The 21,189-nt window shown below is 34.9% G+C and overlaps 2 protein-coding genes across 8 annotated transcripts; one reads left to right on the top strand and one right to left on the bottom strand.

Annotated features, from left to right (window-relative positions):
- Window positions 1-1,354: 1,354 nt before the first annotated feature.
- On the bottom strand, window positions 1,355-11,929 carry LOC108870151. Of its 7 annotated transcripts, none has more exons than XM_033282222.1 (7): window positions 10,243-11,438; window positions 10,050-10,173; window positions 9,891-9,972; window positions 9,691-9,802; window positions 9,447-9,610; window positions 9,258-9,378; window positions 1,355-9,127 (listed from the first exon to the last, which is right to left on the bottom strand). In XM_033282222.1, the coding sequence occupies exons 3-7, from the start codon at window positions 9,950-9,952 to the stop codon at window positions 8,813-8,815; spliced, it is 774 nt and encodes a 257-aa protein (XP_033138113.1). In that variant the 5' UTR covers window positions 9,953-9,972; window positions 10,050-10,173; window positions 10,243-11,438; the 3' UTR covers window positions 1,355-8,812. The 7 variants fall into 7 exon arrangements, 4 of the variants coding, with proteins under 4 accessions (XP_033138113.1, XP_033138114.1, XP_033138112.1 ...); XM_033282223.1 differs by having other exon boundaries at window positions 10,050-10,357; window positions 10,509-11,438; XR_001956596.2 differs by having other exon boundaries at window positions 8,883-9,610; window positions 10,243-10,357; window positions 10,509-10,776; window positions 11,202-11,929.
- A 1,403-nt stretch (window positions 11,930-13,332) lies between these two features.
- LOC103843878 (nucleobase-ascorbate transporter 5) lies at window positions 13,333-16,663 on the top strand. Its single transcript, XM_009120654.3, has 13 exons — window positions 13,333-13,759; window positions 14,147-14,244; window positions 14,321-14,497; window positions 14,602-14,702; window positions 14,788-14,863; window positions 14,941-15,000; window positions 15,085-15,269; window positions 15,363-15,459; window positions 15,580-15,666; window positions 15,765-15,823; window positions 15,913-16,004; window positions 16,094-16,171; window positions 16,284-16,663. Exons 1-13 carry the CDS (start codon window positions 13,660-13,662, stop codon window positions 16,661-16,663), a joined length of 1,590 nt encoding a protein of 529 aa, XP_009118902.1. The 5' UTR covers window positions 13,333-13,659.
- Window positions 16,664-21,189: the final 4,526 nt, after the last annotated feature.

Genomic DNA, 21,189 nt, shown 5'->3' with positions numbered 1-21,189 from the left:
ATCCAAGCCTAGTAACTGCGAGAGAGCGATCCATGACGAGTAACCACAAGAGAGAAATTCATGACGAGTAACCGCAAAAGAACGAGTCGAGTGACCACGAGAGATCGATCCGAGCGACTGCGAGAGAACGATCTGCACCGAGTAACTGCAAGAGAGCTATCCATGATGAGTAACCGCGAGAAAGCGATCTGTGCCGAGTAACTGAAGAGAGCGAGTCGAGTGACTGCGAGAGATCTATCTGAGCGACTGCAAGAGAAGGATCTGCGCCGAGTAACTACGAGAGAGCTACCCATGACGAGTAACCGCAAGAGAGTGATATATGCCAAGTAACTGCAAGAGAGGGAGTCGAGTGACTGCGAGAGATCGATCCAACGACTGCGAGAGAATGATCTGCGCCGAGTAACTGCGAGAGAGCTATCCATGACGAGTAACCACGAGAGAGCGATCCGTGCCAAGTAACCGCAAGAGAGCGAGCCGAGTGACCGCGAGAGATCTATCCGAGCGACTGCGAGAGAACAATCTGCACCGAGTAACTGCGAGAGAGCTATCCATGATGAGTAACCGCAAGAGAGCGATCTGTGCCGAGTAACCGCAATAGAGCGAGCTGAGTGACCGCAAGAGATTGATCCGAGCGATTGCGAGAGAATGATCTGCGCCAAATAACTGCGAGAGAGCTATTCGAGTGAATGCGAGAAAGCGACGAGTAACGAGTAACCACGAGAGATATCTGGATACTCCCAAGTTTGATATGCTTTGAAGATAGTTCTCCTTGGCCCCCCTCCTTCTAGCGCCAACTGTTTGATCCAAAAATGGTGTTTATGCTGGTGTTGTTTGTTGGAATCATACAATAAATAATCTAAGTATAATGATTAGATTCTTGAGGTTTAGGAGAAATCTTCATAGAAGCAAATGAGAAAAAGAACATCCAAAAACTTTATTGATCCGTAATTGTATTACAAGAATGATTTCTAGTGTAAATGGAATCAAAGAATATATAAAATCTTTCTAGGATGTGTTCTAGATAGGGATGTTAATTTGCGGGTTAGGGTCTAACCCTCATTTGTGTAATATAAGCCCAGTCCTGTTTTAACCCAACCCTATTTTAACCCTATTTTTAGTTAAGTGTTAGGGCTGGTACAGGGTTAGTCCATTAATTTTTTATCTTGCAAATCAACAACTTTTTTATATCAATTTTTGTCTTTAATTAAGTATGAAATTAGAAACCCAAAGCTTAAGTTCTTTTTATTTTATAACTGTAAATGTTTATCATGAAATTAAAACCCAAAGTTTACGAATTTTTATTCATAACTAGATTCTTCGTCCGCGCTACGCGCGGAAAATGGGATTAAATATATTTTGTGTAGTATTAAATTTTTTTAATAAATTTATTATTATTTATTGTTATATGATTATCTAGGTTGAGTTTATTTTTATAATTTTTATTGTTTTATTTTTCATTTTAGGAAGATATTTTTATGAAACTATTTGTTTTCACCCTATATAATCAGTTGCGCACATTTGTGGACATACAATAGATTTTTTAGTAATCATATTTTTTTCTTGCTTATTTTATATTGCAAAACAATGGGAATGTTGGAGGTTCACTCACATCAACTTTTATATTAAATCCCTTTTGTTATGTCGTTTAGTTTTGCATGTATCAGTAGTTTATGAAAAGTAGATCAGTTATGGAAACAAAGTTTGGTATAACTCTTGTGCAAAAGCAGAGGAAAGTTACTATCGTTACCAAGAACAGATATACTAAGGTCTTAGGACAGAAAAATAGAAATTGTAGATAAGATGGTGGACATTTTTCCGAAGAGGAAATGTTGATGCGATGAGATTTTTCGAGTTGGGGAGCCTGTAATTATTTTAAAATAAATCAGTGATCAAAACTTAGTAATAGAAATCAATTTATTTAGTTTATAGTATAGGTAGACGCACTTGATATGAGTGAGATATCCATCATCAGGGTAGGAGTTTTTGCTTTGACTTCTTCACTTGATAGCTAAAATACTGAGAAATATATAAATGTGAATTATTAGATAAATAATCACTAAAAACATATTGATTGTGATTCTGATTTTAAAATTTTACTTACTCTCATGGGAACGAAGGCGGTTGAAGATTTCTTTGTAGACTATGTTCTTCACTATTCGTGGGTGTGAATCTTCGCCTTTAATAATTTTTAGTCCTGCTCTGCTTGTTACACGTGAGAGTGCTACATAGAGTTGACCATGTGCGAAGACCGGTTTAGGAAGATATAGGAGAACCTCCTTTAAACTTTGTCCTTGACTCTTGTTGATTGTCATTGCATAACACAATCTAATAGGGAACTGTCGTCGACGTAAAGTGAACGGTAGCTTTGTTTCATCATGCAAGAGAACAATCCTTAGTATCAATACTTCTTTTCCAATGTGTGAGCCAGTGATTATTTCTGCCTTAAGCACTCGTTCGATTATTCCAGTGATTATGTAGGTTAGGATCATACAGGTACCATTACATAATCCTTTTCTTTGATTTATGTTTCGCAGAAGCATAATCGGGGCCCTAACTTTGAGAATGAGCTTATGAGAAGGCAATCCTGGAAATTCCAAGGAATTGAGATACTCAATCGCGTATAATGTATCATTTTGATCAGATTGAGTGTCTGAAATCTCAAAGCTATCGTAACTGTAGTAGTCTCTTGACTTCCCGTCAGTTTTGGAGATTGTGTATGCATTGATCTCATCGACTGTTTCATTTCGAGGTGTGAGTATAGCTCTATCAGTGTAGGAGCTCTGGGAGGCCTTTACCATCCATTCAGTGAACATTGTCTTCTCAATACCAGGCTTGCGGATTACACGGCCGAGGTTATCAGTTTCTTTGACTGTGATATTATGTTCACCTTCTAAGTGAATGATAAGCTTCTCAACTGATGGCTTCCTTTTGTGTATGTGGAATGCAAACGTCCGCCACATATCCTCGCAAGCTGATAAGTACCGCACATCGATGAATTCTTGGATCTCATTCCGTTGCTTGATAAGTTTATCCTTCGGTTCGCTAGAGACCACTGCGTCAGATGTAGTTGCTGTATACCCCTTTTCTATAACTGCGGATGCTCTGTCAACACCCTTGGTTATGTACTTGAACAAATACTTTACTGCACTCGTACGATTACACCACTCAACATTAATATGAGCTTCGTACTTCTTCAGGAGCTTAATGCTATGAGGCACAACAAAGTTGTTGTTTAGAATTGCCCCATCCTTTACCACAGCTGCATCATCGTTCCGACGCCGACGATATAATACATACCCTGACTTATCAATCGAAGTATTGTCATTATACGGTCGAGGATACTTTTTGGTGCACACATTCTTCTCCATACATGGTCACCACATGGTACATGGATCATGTGTTTTATTACTAAGTTGTAAGCTTCTGGGTCTTCTTCTTTGTTTGGGAGCTCGGCTGAAATAATCTCATCTATCTCCTGTGCACTCGGTGTCCTGGAAGAGTTTCCCAACCACAATAATATATGTGCATGTGGGAGCCCTCTTTTTTGAAACTCTATCCTGTGGAGAGCTGCTGTGTATGGCCTGAAAAAAGTTCTGTTTTTGAAATCCTTGAGTAGCTGATCTAACTTCATTTTAAAGACTCGACATTCAATGTCTGGTCTATCATTGGGAGAGTCTCCACCATATTTCTCAAGATGCTCTCTTATCTCCCTCCAATTAGGATTTGCCGTCATTGTGATAAACAAATCTGGATTCCCATATACTCTGCAAATAGCCATCGCATCATAGTATTTTTCGACTAAGTAACGTGGCCCACCGGTGAAACTTGGCGGCAGTATGAACCTTTGGCCAATAATTTTAGCATCAGTGTCACCCTTGCCAACAGCATCAAGTACATTACTGTAGAGCTCGGCTCTAAGGACATCTTGATTATTCCTCGCCCACCTTAACCGATCTTCTTCAATTGTCGTATAGACATCCACAACATATTGATGGAAGAGACGACCGCCTTTAATCAATGTCATCCCTTGGTTAAGCCGTGTCTGTATCTGGGCAGCGTAGAATTGGCGTAGGGTTAGGAATTTCCTTGTTCTTGAAGTGCCTGTCTTAAGATGTAACGGGATGTCGGGGTGAAAACTATACTCACCATATGAAAACAGAAGAAGATATTGGAGGCTTATGTATAGAGGGTGATCATCACGTATCTGCTGCAATGTGTCAGATTGGAATTGGACCACTATATCCCGTTCTCCAATTGTTGATGACATATCCCTACGATAAGGCCTGCGACCTCACTCGTACTCGGAAGATCGTACTCTTTCCCTTTCCCTTTATCTGGGAGCAACCTAATAGTAAACTATTTCCCGTTGATTTCGTAGTAGTCACGTGCCCGTCGAAAAAACTTGGCTAAACAATTATTCTCGTCAATCATCTCGATTAGGCGTATTAAGGTTGTCTCATCAAGATTACCTTCTGTCGAGGTTTGACCCATCGCGTTTAACCGGGTTCTGACTTCGTTGCTGGTATCAAATATATAAAGCTGGAGATACTCTGGGAGACGGCCTTGTTGCGGTATAAGCGAGCCAATTCTATGGTGGGTTTGACCTTGGATCCGAATAGTGTAAAGACCAGGCGCATGCACCACACCATAATCCATTTTCATCCCAACTGATGTGAAAGCTAGTACAGAATTATATACTCGGATAGTATCCCGAAACCACCTAGAACGAAGAAGTCTAACAGGGCTGGAGGTTGGTTGATCGGAGGAAGCTTTATTTGGCCATGGTTACAGCAAATTGTGAATGTTGGTTCTCCTGTTTTGGGGTCCGTCCCAGTGCTCTCGGAAGTCCACATTAATGCACCACATTTTGTGCATGTAACGATTGGGTTCTCTTCGGCATTAGAGGTGGAGCCCTTATCTGATTTTAATTGAGTTTGAAAATTGTTAACACATAGTGTGTTTGATATCTAAGAATTGTTGTTGAGCTTAATATTTCATAAGATTTATAGTACAACCTCTATAACTTGATAATTTAATAATTAATATATATTAATAAATTTCGCTTGTCCAAAGTTTGGGGCGGTACGAAATTGAACACAAAACTATTAAATAATAAAATAATTATTTTTTTAGAAAACTTTATGTCAATATATGGTCAATTTAAAGTATAAATTAATAATTTATATGTATACATTTTATAGTAATAGGAAAGTACTATTATTTTGTTTGGTTGTAGTCATAATGAAATGATCTTTATAATCTGTTAAGATTTAACATTGGTTTATGAGATTTAGTAATAATGTATATACAATATAAATTTTATACACCAAATTATATAATTAAATAAAAAATGTCAAATTTGAAAATAACTATTATCAAATATATACTAAGTTCTTATATTTTTCTTATTTAGAATAAATATATAGTATGTACCTTTTTTTTTTGTCGACTGTGTCGTAAGCCATGTTGACCTGACTGACCATCTAAATATAATATAAACAATGAATATCAGAATTATAAATATATTTATTCTAAATAGATTTGGCTGATTATGATGCTTACACTGTAACAGTGCTGAAGTTCGTTTTGATAGCAAGATAGACCTTCTCATGTTACGTGCATTTTTTTGTTTGACTAATATGTTTTAAAATAATTAGTTTAACAGGATATAAGGTAAGATATAGATACTGGTCTAACGTTTCTTACCATAAGAGTCGCAAATATTACAGCCACCTGTTTGTTTAAATGTGAAACCCACTTAGTTATACGAATAGTTATTCAAAAAAGAAAGTTATCATAATCCATATAAACTTACAGTCATAGAATTTCGGTTTGAATGTTGGTTTATCGTTTATTAGACGAACTGAGAAATACTCAAAATTAGAAAAAAAAATCAAATACAACATTTTAGGTGGAAAAAATGTATATCTTACAATAGATACACACCTTTTGATTTCGTACGTGATCCGATTGGACGTCCTCTTTTTCTTTTTAGTGTTACGCTGGACGAAGCTTCTGTATTTCAAAAAATATCTAAGTACTTATTTGGTCTAACAAAATATATAATAATCAGACAATTAGACTTCATTTAGTTTAATGCTTTAATCCTCAAAATACGTATCTCATAGACCATATTTGTGAAGTGATTTATACACATGTCGTCACTACAATTATTCTCGTTGAAAAAGATGTCATGGCACTTAAAATAGATGACATGGTTTTAGAAAATAATTACATGGCATCATATTAATTGTAAGATGTAAAATTTCCTTATAAAAATTTAAATTGTTTTGCAGAGATTTTAAATATGGTAATAAAAAGAACTCATATACCATCATTAATGTCAATTTTTTATATAAATAGTTATTTACGGTAAACTATTAACTATATTGATAAGTCATATATCACAATTAAAATAATAATATGTATGTATATATGTATCTCACATTAATAAAAATAAACTAAATAAAGTAACATTAATCTAAAAAAATTGATAGTTAAATATTTGTACATTATTTAAATTTATCTGTTCATCTTCATCATTTAAATTAACTAAAAAAAATTTCAGTTTAACTAAAACAATCAAAGTATCAAGTTTATTAGAATTTATATTTAAATAGTTATACCAAATCAAAATAAATAAGATTACAAAAATACGTTTATGATTTTTTTTTATAACTATTGAAGTTAAAATATAAATTAATAATGATGAAATAAAAATCAAAAGTCCCTTTTGAAATATAAAATGTTATTTTAAAAATTACTATTTCGGTAATGAACCAGCAATGATCTAAAATCTTGGAAAGTGTTTTAAGATAATATTTGGTTTGAAAAGTTCTTGCTCCCGTACCTTTTCTGTCTTTTATATTTGATGCTAGATTTAAAATATTATTGCACCCAACACAATACTGTTCATGTATATTAATATTTTGCATTTTTTCTGATAAACTTCAAATATAATGAAATTCACAACTGTGTTTTAAAACAAAATGGAGGAATTAGTAATTTTTAAATTAATATTTGATGTAGAACTATAGAAATTAGGACTGAAAAAATTATTTTTAAATTAGTTTATATATTAATTATATATTAATAAGATGAATAAATTAGTAATTATCATAAATATAAGATGAATAAATTAGTAGTTACCATAAATATAAATTATAAATATTAGTTTAAAAACTACACTTTTGTGATTCTTTACAAACATAGAAAAGAGAACTGTCTTAAGATATCAACCTCTAATATTACAACGATGAGTAGTGTGTATATGAACCAACCGGAAACAGTTTATTTTTTATTGTTTCTTTTCATACGTTTGTTTTCAAAGAGATTGTTACTTCACATAGATCGTTACAATATTAAATATCACAAAGCTATTATAGTTTATTTTTAAAAATTCTTCATACTCCATACTACATATTAATCACGCCCAAAGTAGTGTAATGTATTTAACCTAATTGATTGTTAATTTGATCGTAAGTACAGAGATCAAAACTAATATTGTAAGACATAGAGTTATTAAGGAAAAAAGTCAACGACTCCACCCTTGCACGAGACTATACATCTTCAAAATTGATATCTTCTCAAATACAATTTTAGATCAGTTTCGTAAACATATAAATGAATTTTATAACAGAGTTAATAATTTTTATTTATACCAAAAGTAGTATAAGTGAATAAGAAATCAATGTTTCTTTGGGAAAAACCCCCAATGAAGTCAAAATGCCAAATGTAACAAATTGGTTGTTACAGATGGTCAATATAAAAAGATGGAACTTATACTTATTGATCGAGTAATGGTTCATGCACTCTATTACACGGATTCATCTCATCAAAACGTGTTGTGAGTAATACTACAGAATTGTATTTAAAATGCAGTGATTTGTAAGACCTCCTGAGTGTAATTTTGTTCTTACGCAGATATAGAAGTACGTAGCATAATTAGTCTAGCATCCTTAGTCAATCAGACTAAATATGTAAAATCATTATTTTGAAACAGCTAAATAATTATTTGTCTTACCTCATGTGTCCAGATTGCTTGTCGAAGGTGGTTTCCCCATTTCTCCCAAGATTCAAACCTTAGTATGCGATCAATAAGACATAAACATCTTAGAATATGGAACTTCTTATGGAGAGGGTTAGGTGATTTAAAAAACTTACACTTTTAAGAAGATGGAGAGATCTGGTTGCGTGAACAGTTATGGGTCTCGGAAAAACTTGCAGGTCTTTTTTTTGTGTTTTAGAGAAGGCATATTAGCATTTTTGTAGAGAGAAGAAGAAGGGCTTGATTTTTGTGAATACTTGCCTTTTACTAAAGCAATGATTTTACAAATATGGTAAATAGACATTCTCAAAAATAATCTGATATAAATATATTCAACTCGTGGATACTAAAATCAGCCGTATATCATCCTTTTAATTGCTACTTAATAAAAAAACACAAAAAAACATGGAAATAACTTGGGACATGAAAATACAATCCTCACATCAGTAAGTGAAGCTTATACGGTTACAACTAATAGATTATTACATTCTCGGATGTTTGTCCCCAAGTTCAAGGAAAATTGTAAGTTATCAACATTCCTAATCGTATGTTTCTAACGTGAACTGCCTAAAATGATAGGAAAAAAACATAAAAAAGATCATATTATGATAAGTAGATGCTTAAAGGGATAAGTAAAAACCATATAACGAAAATTGTATCAAAATAACTTAAACATAAAAAGTCAAAAGTCTGAAGATTGAAATTGAAAGAAGGCAAAGTCTTTATAGAAACGTAAAAACAGTAGGAAGATATGCTGAAGCTATATCAGCCACTCCTGAAACGCTTGGCATCATCTGACTCAAGACTATCAGCAGCTTTTCTAGCCCTATCACCCGCAGAATCTCCAAAGCCGTTGGAAGAAGCAGATCCATCACCCACAGTCGTAGGAATATCATCGGACGTTGCTGGAAGTGGAGCTTCTAGTGGGAGTATCTTTGTGACAGTTATGGTCTGAGTCTTGCCTTTCAAGTTATGGTCCGACACTTTCACGATGAACTTCCGTGTCTGCTCTATTGTATCAAGTAAAGCTTGCAGAACCGGAACGCAATGGTCAGCTCCTGCTCCTGCTCCCTCATTAGACTATCAATCATGTAAAAACATACGTGAGTTCAAATAATACAACCTTTACTAAATGCATGAATAGGTGATGTTCCAACTAATTTGCTATAATACAAAATTATATGCTATTCATAGACAGGTCCAACATTACCTCAAAGAAATTAGCAACCAATTCTGCTGCATGTTTCCCAGTCAACTCCTTGCCGGCATTACCAAGGATGACAAAAGCTGCTTGTTCACTCTTATCATAAATAGAAATCTTCGTGAGGTACCTGCAACGAAAGAAGATTAGCTATTAGTAGTGACAAAAAGTAGATGAAACTATGACTACAACACTTACTGAGGTACGCCTGTGACTTCACTCTTCTCACACTTCTTGTTGTTGCACATCAGAGAAGTAGGGCCTTTAACTGCCTTACTATTACATCCACCGCAAGAAACATAATACCAAGAAGAACCCTGAACAACATCATCTATAGTTGCTGTGCATTCAAACCAAGCAACCTTCATTGTGGAAAATAAAACAAAATTCATAAGTACCCAAGCACACAGAAACGAATGATAACAACAAAACAACTCTTGACCTTAGAAGCTTCCTGCTTAATGTAGGAGAATAGCTCCTCAAGAGTCACTGGCTCAGGCTTTGTGACTACCTCAGCAGCAATCATATTAGAAATACCTGTGTTGGAGCTCAACCTGAGAAAAGGCGGAAGCCCAAAAATTGTTACACATGCAGACGCTTGAATATCAAAACTATACTAAAAAGATGAACACAAATGCCTACCATTCAAAGTAATCCTTGCTAGGCTGAACATCGTCATCCATGAACACTCGAGATGATGACATAGAAGTGAGACAAAGAGTTCCTGTTAATCAAAACTGTACGATTAACGATAGCTTATTTACGCATATGAGCATGAAATTTTATTATAAAAATGCTAACCTCCAAGATGCTTAGGGTTCACTGTGGTGGCCAAAAGAACGTGTGGGTCCTTCCATACGATTTAAATTTCTGGCAAAACTCAGATGCAGCATTATCCCATAGATATAGCTTCATCACTGGTCCGCTACATATGTAAACATTACGTGTTAAATATAACACACAACGAAAACAACTAACAAATGAAAAAACTTACTCATGTGTCTGAACATGAACACATAGATGCCGCTTCTCAGCTATGGCAACTTCGTCAAGAACAGTATGGTCAGTGAGAGTCTGCCCATTCACCAGCCTCATGTGGCCAACATAATCTGAGATAGAATAATCAAACAGTCAACAAAAATCAACAGAATAATACTCTAAATAGTTAACAAAACTCAATGGAATAATAATCATTGGAGGTGATAAATTATAAACTAAAAATGCAGGCATAAAAATCAACCATAGTTCAACATGACTTACCGTAAAGATCACCCTTGGAATCACAGTTGGCCATAAACTCCTCGAAGCTGTGGAACCTGAACCTGTCTTCTGGAATCAGAACCGGAGGGTTCTCAAGAATAGATAAATCAGAATTCCAACTGAATGAGACAATGGCGATATGATCAGCAACCGAGAACTGAGCTTTGTTCCTGGATCCGAAAAAATTGCGGAGCTTATAGACGGAACCAGCTACCAGATCAAATGTCCCTACTCGACCGGCTGGAACAAAACCTTGAATAACAGTTCCCTGAAAATAAATTGAAATCTTCGATTAATTTGAATCAAACAATACATCAGATCAAATCTTCGATTAATACAAATCAAAGAATACGTCAGATCACTTTGAAAACTTAAGCATACATATTTAGAGCGACATATATAGAGCAGACATAGGAACCAATCTAATCTACTGAAAAAAAAATAACACTCGGAGAAACCAATAATAACACTCAGAGAAACCCATCTAATTAACAAATATAAATTCAGAAGCAAGACCAAGAATATCACTAGGAGGAACTAATATAATAGACAAATATAAATTCAGAAACACAAATAAAAATTAATAAGATCTACTGAAAGTAAGACTCGGAGAATATATCTAAACGACTAATATTAAATCAAAAACTCGATTCAAGACGAAAATAGAGAGGGAATCCAAACACGTTGACAAACCTCTTCGTCGATAAGGAGCATCTCTTGTCCAAGCAGGGTTTTCGTGTATATATTTCGAGCCTCCCATAAGTGAATCAGACGAAACCTCAACTCGGCTTCGCGTGGGCCGAGTGAAACATCTCTGAAGAACATCACTTGGTTTGCATGCGCGGAGGACAGAGCGGTAACAGTGTTTGGGTTCATCGGATTGGTAGACAAAACAGGGGACTTCCCGTTTGGTTTCGCAGTCACAGAGGAGGCGACGGTCTTCTTGCTGGCTTTGCGATCGCCGGAGACGGATGAGTTGCCGGTGGATTCCATCGGGATGAGTTTTTGAGAGTCTTTTCAACTTGGATGGGAAGATAAGATAGGAAAAGAAATTTATATATAGAAAAACAGTGAAGAAGGTGAAAGGAATCCATTGAATGAGCTTAATCAAGGATTCAGTTAGTGGTGATTTACTGGTGGAGACGAAATCGAAGAGATGAGAAACGGAAGAGATGGAAGTCGCAAAGGTACGGGAAAAAAAAAGGCTACGAAAGACGGAGGCAGCTTGTGGCGAAGAACACAACCACTTTATTTCAGAAACTGGGCTACACTAAAACAGCCCAAACAACAAACAAAAACCACTTAAAGCCCAAACCAATTGACTTAACAAATGACGTGGATAAAATGATGCATTCCTATTGGTAGTATTTCCTGTCCGACGTGGATGCCGTAAGAAGGCTTCTTTTGCTCCTTTTAGTATAGTTTTGATTGTATAATGTTTAGCATAAAAGTAAAAACTCTAAGTTGCACTCTTTCAAGTCTTCAAAACTCCAACACGTGGCTCCAACATTTGCTCTCAACGAACTACACTCTGCAACAACATAATCACTCAATGAAGTCAAAGAACACATTTATGCGTTCTTTATACAACTATCAAAACAGCTTGCAAAATTACTAAGATGCTCATAACAAGAAAATGACACAGTCTATACTCAACAAACCCATCAGTTCAAAAAGCTTTATTTCAACAAACCCACAAACTCTAGAGATCGATTCAACAAACCCAGAACAAAACTAGAAGAACGTACCTCACAGAATACTTACAAGTTCTCAGAACAGAAACAAGCTAGTCACAATCATTCAGGCTCCAAGCTCCAATCTCCAATCTGTGAACTCTAAACTGAAGTCACACATTCAAATGAGACAGTTTTAGACTATTAACAACTAAGAGAACCCAGAAAGAGTGCTTCGAATCGTCACAGAACAAACCCAGAAATAAGCATCAAAACCCTTCGATTTCGATTTCAGAGGAAACCCTTCGAATGCGTGTTCTTCTTCAACGCCTTCGATTTCGATTCAGAGGAAACCCAGAGGAAGCTTATTTCGATTCAGAACAAACCCAAAAGAAGCTCTTTGATTTCGTATTAAGAACTGAGAATCGAAAATGAAATCTCTGTTAGCGATCTAATCTAAACGAGAGAGATGAGAAACAAACATGTCTTCTCTGTTTTCTGTGAAAAAAAATTAACCCTGATAAAACCCAAGTACCAAAGATAAGCGGCCCTATTCTGGCCCGGATAGAAAAATGCGGGTTTAGGGCTAAAATTTTTAATGCGGGCCGGGCTAACCCTTTTCTTATAAGTCCAGTTTAACATCCCTAGTTCTAGATCTAAGTGGAAAAAAGATAGATCCTTTCTAATAAAGAGATAGTTTCTTATTTATAGAAGAAAAATTTTGGATTTCATAACAAAATAGATCTAATTCATTGTTTTAATAGACGTTGAGAGAGGATGTAAATCCACTCCACGTTTGTGTTAAATCACCTAAATCAAACTGCCACGTAAAAGTTCGCTGAGCCCATCAAACTTAAATGTAGACGTGCTTAAATAGACATAAATGAGCGAGTTGTTATATGGGTCCGAGTTATATGGGCCCAGATTTAACAGGCCTAAGTACCAATACTATCATCTTTGCTTTATATCTTCTTTTGGTTTTAGTGACGCTGTTGTATATAAGAGCAGTTGGTGTTGCAGCGTTGCCACATGTGTCATTCATTCATTCATTTTCAAAAATTCTAATGACATTAATTAAGAGTAAGACAGGTAGGAGGTTGTTTTCGTGCTTACATCAGTCGGTGCACAAGTAACGGAGATAAAAGGAAACGAAAACCGGAGACTGAGCAAAGCACACCTGTCTCTCTCTCTTCACTCTTTCTTCCTCAAGCTTCTTCTTCTTTGCTCTCTCTCTCTCTCGTCTTTCTTCTCTTCCTCATCAAGAAACCCTTTTGCAGCAATTACGTAAAATCTCTCTCTCTCTCTCTTCAAACAGTGTCCCTTAGTTAGCTCAAAACGACTTCTTTTTCCTGGATTCCTTTTTTCGGTTTCGCCTTAACCACAAACATCGTGGCTTTTGCTTCTTCTGCGATTTGGTTTCCAGGTTTTGTGAAAGTTTTGTTTAGTGTTTTTTAAATTTTGCTGCAGAGCTTAAGAATATGTCAGCTCCGGCACCAAAAGCGTCTGAGCCACAACCACATCCTCCAAAAGAACAGCTTCCAGATATCTCTTATTGCATCACTAGCCCTCCTCCATGGCGTGAGTTTGGTTTATCTTTGCATCTCCTATATTGTTTCTTCTTCAGAACTTCTCCGTATATCCGTAGTAAACTTTGTGATTGATTGGATTCTTCTGTTTTCTTTTCTGAAAGTGGCTCTGCTTTTTTTTTTTTTACTTTTTGTTGCAAAGTGAGGGATTAGATTCTTTACTTTTTCTTCTTTAAGAATTGTTCTTATTACCTTTAGAATCTTCTATCTGTTTTAAGGATTATTCTTTTGTTAACATAGGAGAATAAAAAAACTTAATAATGATTTGTTTCTGATTTGTTAAATGTTCTTTTTTAGTAGCTCCTGTCTGAAAATGAGGTTCTAAGCTTTTATTGTTTGGTATTAGTGAGATTGAGAGTTTGTTGTTTTATCTTTTTAGCTGAAGCTATTCTGCTTGGGTTTCAACACTACCTTGTAATGCTCGGAACAACCGTTCTGATTCCATCGGCTCTTGTTCCACAAATGGGAGGTAGAAATGTAAGTCTCTTTTTTTCTTAAAACAACAGTTGCGGAGATTATCCTCTTCTTATTGCTCTGTGTATGATTCTTGCAGGAAGAGAAGGCGAAGCTGATTCAGACAATACTCTTTGTAGCTGGAATAAACACGCTGCTCCAAACAGTGTTTGGAACTAGATTGCCTGCTGTTATTGGAGCATCTTATACATTTGTGCCAGTTACAATCTCAATTATGCTTTCCGGGAGATTCAACGACGTTGCTGATCCAGTTGATGTTCGTAGCTTCACACTTGTTCTCTATTCTATTGTGTGTGTTTTTTTCTATTAGCTCGATTATTAGTTTATTCTAATATACCTTTTTTTTTAATGAATTATCAGCGCTTTACGAGGATCATTCGAGCAACACAAGGTGCTCTAATTGTTGCTTCAACTCTTCAGATTATACTTGGCTTCAGTGGCCTTTGGCGTAATGTTGTAAGGTCAGTTTTTGAACTTACATTGGACTCAGAATCTTGTTTCACTGTGTCTGTCAAGGATAAGTTATCGAGGTTCTGTTAAGTCCAGGTTCTTAAGTCCTCTTTCCGCTGCTCCGCTGGTTGGACTAGTTGGTTTTGGCCTGTACGAGTTAGGCTTTCCCGGTGTAAGTCATCTTCTTCTGTAAATAAGTATTTACTAAAAATTATCTGAATAATATTATATTGTTTTATTTCCGGCCAGGTTGCTAAGTGTATCGAGATTGGACTGCCGGGGCTTATCATTCTTATACTTATATCACATGTAATCATAGTTACCGAATCATAACTTGCAGCAAATTCATCTGTTTCCACATTGTTCTTCACTGTCTCGTCATACTTTTTGCAGTACATGCCACATATTATGAAGGGAGGAAAACATGTGTTCGCTCGCTATGCAGTCATATTTACTGTGGCGATAGTTTGGCTTTATGCTTTCTTTCTTACAATTGGTGGTGCCTATAATGGTGACAAAACAGATACTCAAAGAAGCTGCCGAACTGATCGTGCTGGGCTTATTGGTGCTGCTCCATGGTAATAATACCGAACATGGCTTGGATACTGTAGTTCTTTAATGAATGATGCTCAAGTATGGCTTACCAATGTATTTTTTACCTCACCGTGTAGGATAAGAGTTCCATGGCCGTTCCAGTGGGGATCACCATTATTTGATGCCGGTGAATCCTTTGCCATGATGATGGCTTCTTTTGTTGCTCTTGTTGAGGTTTGTTTCACTCCATCGCACAATTCTCATATATTTAACATTGAATTTTTCTTGCTCTTTGTTTTAATCTTGTCTTGTTTTCGTTGGTTTAATTTGTTTATTAACGGGAAAAAAAAACAGTCAACAGGCGCTTTTATTGCCGTCTCAAGATATGCTAGTGCCACCATGCCGCCACCTTCTGTTATCAGCCGCGGTGTTGGTTGGCAGGTAAAGTTCTCACTTCATAAGCTTTCTCAGGGCAAGCAAAGCAAATGGTCACTTATCTGACGTTTTTTGTGTCTCAACTATGTTAACTATTGGTTTAGGGAGTTGCAATTTTGATCTCAGGGTTGTTTGGAACTGGCATAGGCTCTTCAGTTTCTGTGTAAGACCTCATTACCTTTCTCCAATTACCTAAGACAGTCATAAGTTGATTTTAAATTGTGTCTGTGTTTGTTTTCAAATGTGTGGCAGCGAGAATGCTGGTCTTATAGCACTTACAAAAGTCGGTAGCAGAAGAGTTGTCCAAATATCTGCCGGATTTATGATATTCTTCTCAATTCTTGGTAAGCTTGTCTTTTAAAAAATAAAAAATAAATCGATCAATAATTGAACTAGTAACTAATTTGATTTCATATGTATTCATCTAATCCAGGGAAGTTTGGGGCAGTGTTTGCATCAATACCTGCTCCTATTGTTGCGGCCTTGTTCTGTCTCTTCTTCGCGTATGTAGGTAAGTATAGTTTATAAGCAGCAGAAGTAAAGGATATAGTAGGGAGCAAATCCGTGTTACCTTACGGTTGTTGCTATATCTTATGTTTAAACACAAAAACACGGTTGGTCAGGTGCTGGAGGACTAAGTTTGCTGCAGTACTGCAACCTTAATAGCTTCAGGACGTTGTTCATTTTGGGCTTCTCAATCTTCCTAGGCTTATCTATTCCACAGTATTTCAACGAGCACACGGCCATTAAAGGCTATGGTCCAGTTCATACAGGAGCAAGATGGTTCAATGACATGGTCAATGTACCCTTCTCATCCAAGGCCTTTGTGGGAGGATGTGTGGCTTACTTTTTGGACACGACACTGCACAAAAATGATGGTTCGATCAGGAAAGACCGAGGTAAACATTGGTGGGACAGATTCTGGACTTTCAAGGGTGACCCAAGAACCGAAGAGTTCTATGCTCTTCCTTTTAATCTCCACAAATACTTCCCTCCTGCCTGAAAAACTCTCTGTTGGTTTTATGTGCAAATTCGGTGAGGAGACCTGAAAAGAACTATATACTATAACCCACAGTGTTGGCGAACATTACTGTGATGCTTGTTTCTATGTTTAGATGTTTTGTATTAGGATGATGCTGGTTTTGTCAAATCTAGAACATTGAGTTTGGATGCATAATGTTGCTATTAACAATTCGCATATCTTTCCCAAAATTGTCTTTCAGAGGTAATTTCTTTGAGAAATTAGGTTCTATACACACCAAACAAATCAATATTTGCAAAATACCCTAACACTAACTTTGACACTGTTGGTATTTTTATAATACAGTTTTACCCCTGCCCTAACTATCTCATTCCTCTTCTCTCTCTTGTGTCTGCCTATTATTTTCTGCCCAAAACCATCTTTTTTTTTTGACTAAGCCCAAAACCATCTTCTTTTATCTCTTTCTTGCATTTCCGTAAGATCACTATACACAATTTTTCCCTACAAATGTTTTTTCCTTATCTTTTCTATTTTTAACGATCTGATTCAGTCACAGGTATGTACGTATATTTCGATTATTACAGAGTATGAATCTAAAGAGTACTTTCCTTTTCTGAGTTCTTCTATCCAATCTCTCTTTTTTTTTTACTCAATCTCAACCATGATATGAATATTCTTAGTGATTCTGTTACACATACATGTAAGATCTCTTCGATTCACACACTGGTAAAAGCACATGGTTGTATTGATTGGTTGTATAATCAAGGAGGGGTTTCCCAACATTGATGAAACGTGAATTTAACATTTTTCAGTTATAAGTGTTTGTAGTCGATATTCATTAAGTTAACTGGAATTTTTTTGATTAGATGCTACAAATCAAGTATTTACTTGTGAGAATATGCATGTTTGGTTAGTTGTTACTAAACTGGTAGATGTCGATATTTTTCACAAAATATATTATCATTAGTTGATAAATGTTTACTTAGCTGTTACAAAACATGTTCAAAGCCTTTTAAAATAGTTTGTAAATTTTTTAAAATAGGATGTGTTTGCTGATAAATAATTTATTAGCAGATATGAAATACGTTACTAGGTTAACAAGTCATATAACAGTTTGCATTAAAACTTCGAATTAAATTATCTATAATATATTATTATTAGCTGATACATGTTTGGTTGACTGTTACAAAATATGTTATCGTCTTTTATATTGGTTGGTAAAATGGTTAAACTAGCTATCGTTAACTAATATATATATATTTTATTATTATTATTATAAGTTACAAAATATGTTATCGTGCTAACTAAATCATTATCTCCTCAACTAATATGTCTAGCGGTTAACAATTATTGTAGCATATATAATGTAACATTGTGGTATATATAGTAAGTAATATATTAGATTTGATGTCATGGTTTTCGTTCATATATTTTTCTACTAAACAAGTTATCAACTAACAATTTCTATAATATGTAATGTTACAGCTTACCGTAAACGTACTTTATTAACATACTAATAATTTATTGACTTTCTTCTCTTTTTATGCACTGTTTTTCTCTCTCTTCGTAACTAGTTGCAGTTTACCGAAGCCATAAAATCCTAGAATCAGTAATCCCTTTGGAAGGTTTGGCTTTTTGAATCTAATATTCACTTGCTGGTGCATCCAACACCGACATTATTGATGTTACGATGATGAAGATGTAGTTGTGAGAAAATAGAGTTGGCGATGATTTGGAGATTGAAGAAGAAGATCGATTGATTTGAAAAAGCTTTAATTTTAATAAAGATCTAGAAAAGTGAGAGAAAAGTGATAAATGAGAGAGATGTGAGTTTGGGAAAGAAAGAGAAACAAGATTAAATTTTCGGGTAGGGGTAAAACGGGAAAAGGGATCCAAATATAAACAGTGGATATTAGTTTTTTTTTGTGGTTTATGGTAGTTTCCTAATTTATGTGTGATTTGGGTATATTGATCCAATTGTCTCAATTTCTTTTGTGATATCGCTTACCAAAAATAATGTTATTGTGTTGTTTTAGTGTTTGAGTGTATATAATTATAAAATATAATTTAAGATATATATATGATCATAATTTTTGATGTATGTAATTTTGGATTGTTTATACTTTATATAGGGGCCGTTTGTTTTACCATTTGTCATTTTCATTCAAATGATTCATTTGTATACTCTATTCAAATGATCCATTCAGATTTTTGTGATTGTTTGTTTGTCCATCCACATAGCTCATTTAGATGAATCATCTAAATGGAACTTATGTTTGTTTCTTTATTTTCATTTCCATTCAAATGAGTTTAGCAAACAAATTACCAAAATACCCTTATGTTGATTTAATCATATGTTTGACATTAATTTTAACTATATTACATTTAATTATTTAATTTAATATATTTACATTAGAATTATTTCAAAATTAACGAGTTTTCTTTTTTGCGGTTTGAGCGGGAAAACAAGATTTTTCGGTTTTAGCGGAAAACAAGATTTTTCGGTTTTGGCGGGAAAACGAGATTTTTCGGTTTTGGCGGGGAAATACAAATTTTCGGTTTTGGCGAGAAAACAGGTTTTTGCGGTTTTGTCGGGAAACACGTTTTTGGCGAGAAAACACGTTTTTGCGGTTTTGGAGGGAACCACGTTTTTGCGATTTTGGCGAAAAAACGCATTTTTGCGGTTTTGGCGGGAAAATGCGTTTTTGCAGCTTTGGCGGGAAAACGCGTTTTTGCGGTTTTGGCAGGAAAACATGTTTTTGGCGGGAAAACGTATTTTTACGATTTTGGCGGGAAAACATGCTTTTGATGTTTTGGCGGGAAAATGCGGTTTTGCGGTTTTGGCGGGAAATCGCAGTTTTAGCGGGAAAGCACATTTTTGCGGTTTTGGCGCGAAAACGCGTTCGGGAAAACACGTTTTTGCGATTTTGGCGGAAAACGTGTTTTTGCGATTTTGTCGGGAAAACACGTTTTTGGCGGGAACACATTTTTACGGTTTCGCGGGAAAACAAGATTTTTCGGTTTTGGCGGAAAAATACAAATTTTCGGTTTTGGCGAGAAAACACATTTTTTGGTTTTGGCGGGAAAACATGTTTTTTTGGTTTTGGCGGAAAAGTACGTTTTTGCAATTTTGGCGGGAAAGTACGTTTTTGCGACTTTGGCGGGAAAACACGTTTTGCGACTTTGGCGGTAAAACATGTTTTTTTGTGTTTTGGCGTAAAAATGTATTTTGTGGTGTTGGCGTGAAAACATTTTTTTTTGTGATGTGTGCATGAAAACATGTTTTTCAATTTTTGCGGGAAAACACGTTTTTGCAATTTTGACGGAAAAATATTTTTGTGCAATTTTAGCGGGAAAATACGTTTTGGGGTTTTGGCGTAAAAAAATAGTTTTTAGCACGGGAAAAGTGTTTGTAGTTTTGTCAGTTTTCGTTTGTGACAAAAATGATTTTATTTTTAGGTTTGTAATTTGTGAATTACATTAGGGGCATAATAGACTTTATACCATTTTGAATGAATCATCTCCATTCAAATGATCCAAATTGGTTCAGCTGAATGGACTTTAAAATTAAGCCTAAATTTCCAAAAATCATCCGGATGATCCATTTGAATGAATTGCACTTTTAGTGCCTAAACAAACAAAACTCTCATCTTCATCCAGATGATCCATCCAAATGGAGAAACAAACAGGCCCATAATCATAGAGACGTTGGGTCCGTAGATCAATATTTAGACTTTTTGACGGGCCCGATTTATAATCGAGTGATGAAAAATGAATAGAGTTTAGTTCAAAATAAATGAACAGACTGTCATACTCGGACAAAACAATGGTCATACGTCGTTAACTACAATACTTTTAATCTATTAATTTAGGGTTCTATTTTTATCTACTATTAACAAGTTATAGTATAACCACCTATAGAATTAGTTAATATGACATATTTAATTATTTATATTAATAATAAACAACTATAAATTTGATTTTTTTTTAATTATAACAAAATCTGTTGAGAAATAATATAACAAGATCTTACTGAAAATTTTAAATATTTTTATAAAATAACATATTAATTAATTTCGTATTTAGTGATATAATATTGTTATAAATCAATGTTAATTAAAATTTTATTATAAAACAAGAAAATAAAAATTATATATTATTCTTTATAAATTCTATAATTATATTCTGTGTTATATAAAAATAGAAGTGCTATCTATTCTATTAAAAAGGAAGCATTCTTAAAAAATCTACTTATAAAAGGTTGTTGGACTTATTTGTTAGAAATTTAACATGTCTTCTTTTATATAGTATCAATAATATTAACAGAGAATAAGACATTCATTAATAGCAGAATATTCTTTTAATTTTTGGGATTTAACTACATTAAAGCTAACAATAAAATCGACCAAATTAATTATATTTTACCCCACAATAATAGGTTAGTAAGGTATTTTACCAAATACAAGAGCGGTTATTTAATATTTATTCATTTCGAATATTGAATCAAATCACATAGAATAAATATTTATTCTAAACATGGACTAAGT

This window comes from Brassica rapa, chromosome A10 (assembly GCF_000309985.2).
Source record: "Brassica rapa cultivar Chiifu-401-42 chromosome A10, CAAS_Brap_v3.01, whole genome shotgun sequence".
NCBI classification, from domain to species: Eukaryota; Viridiplantae; Streptophyta; class Magnoliopsida; order Brassicales; family Brassicaceae; genus Brassica; species Brassica rapa.
Note: the sequence above shows the minus strand (reverse complement) of the source record. Positions and strands in the feature narration are given on the sequence as shown.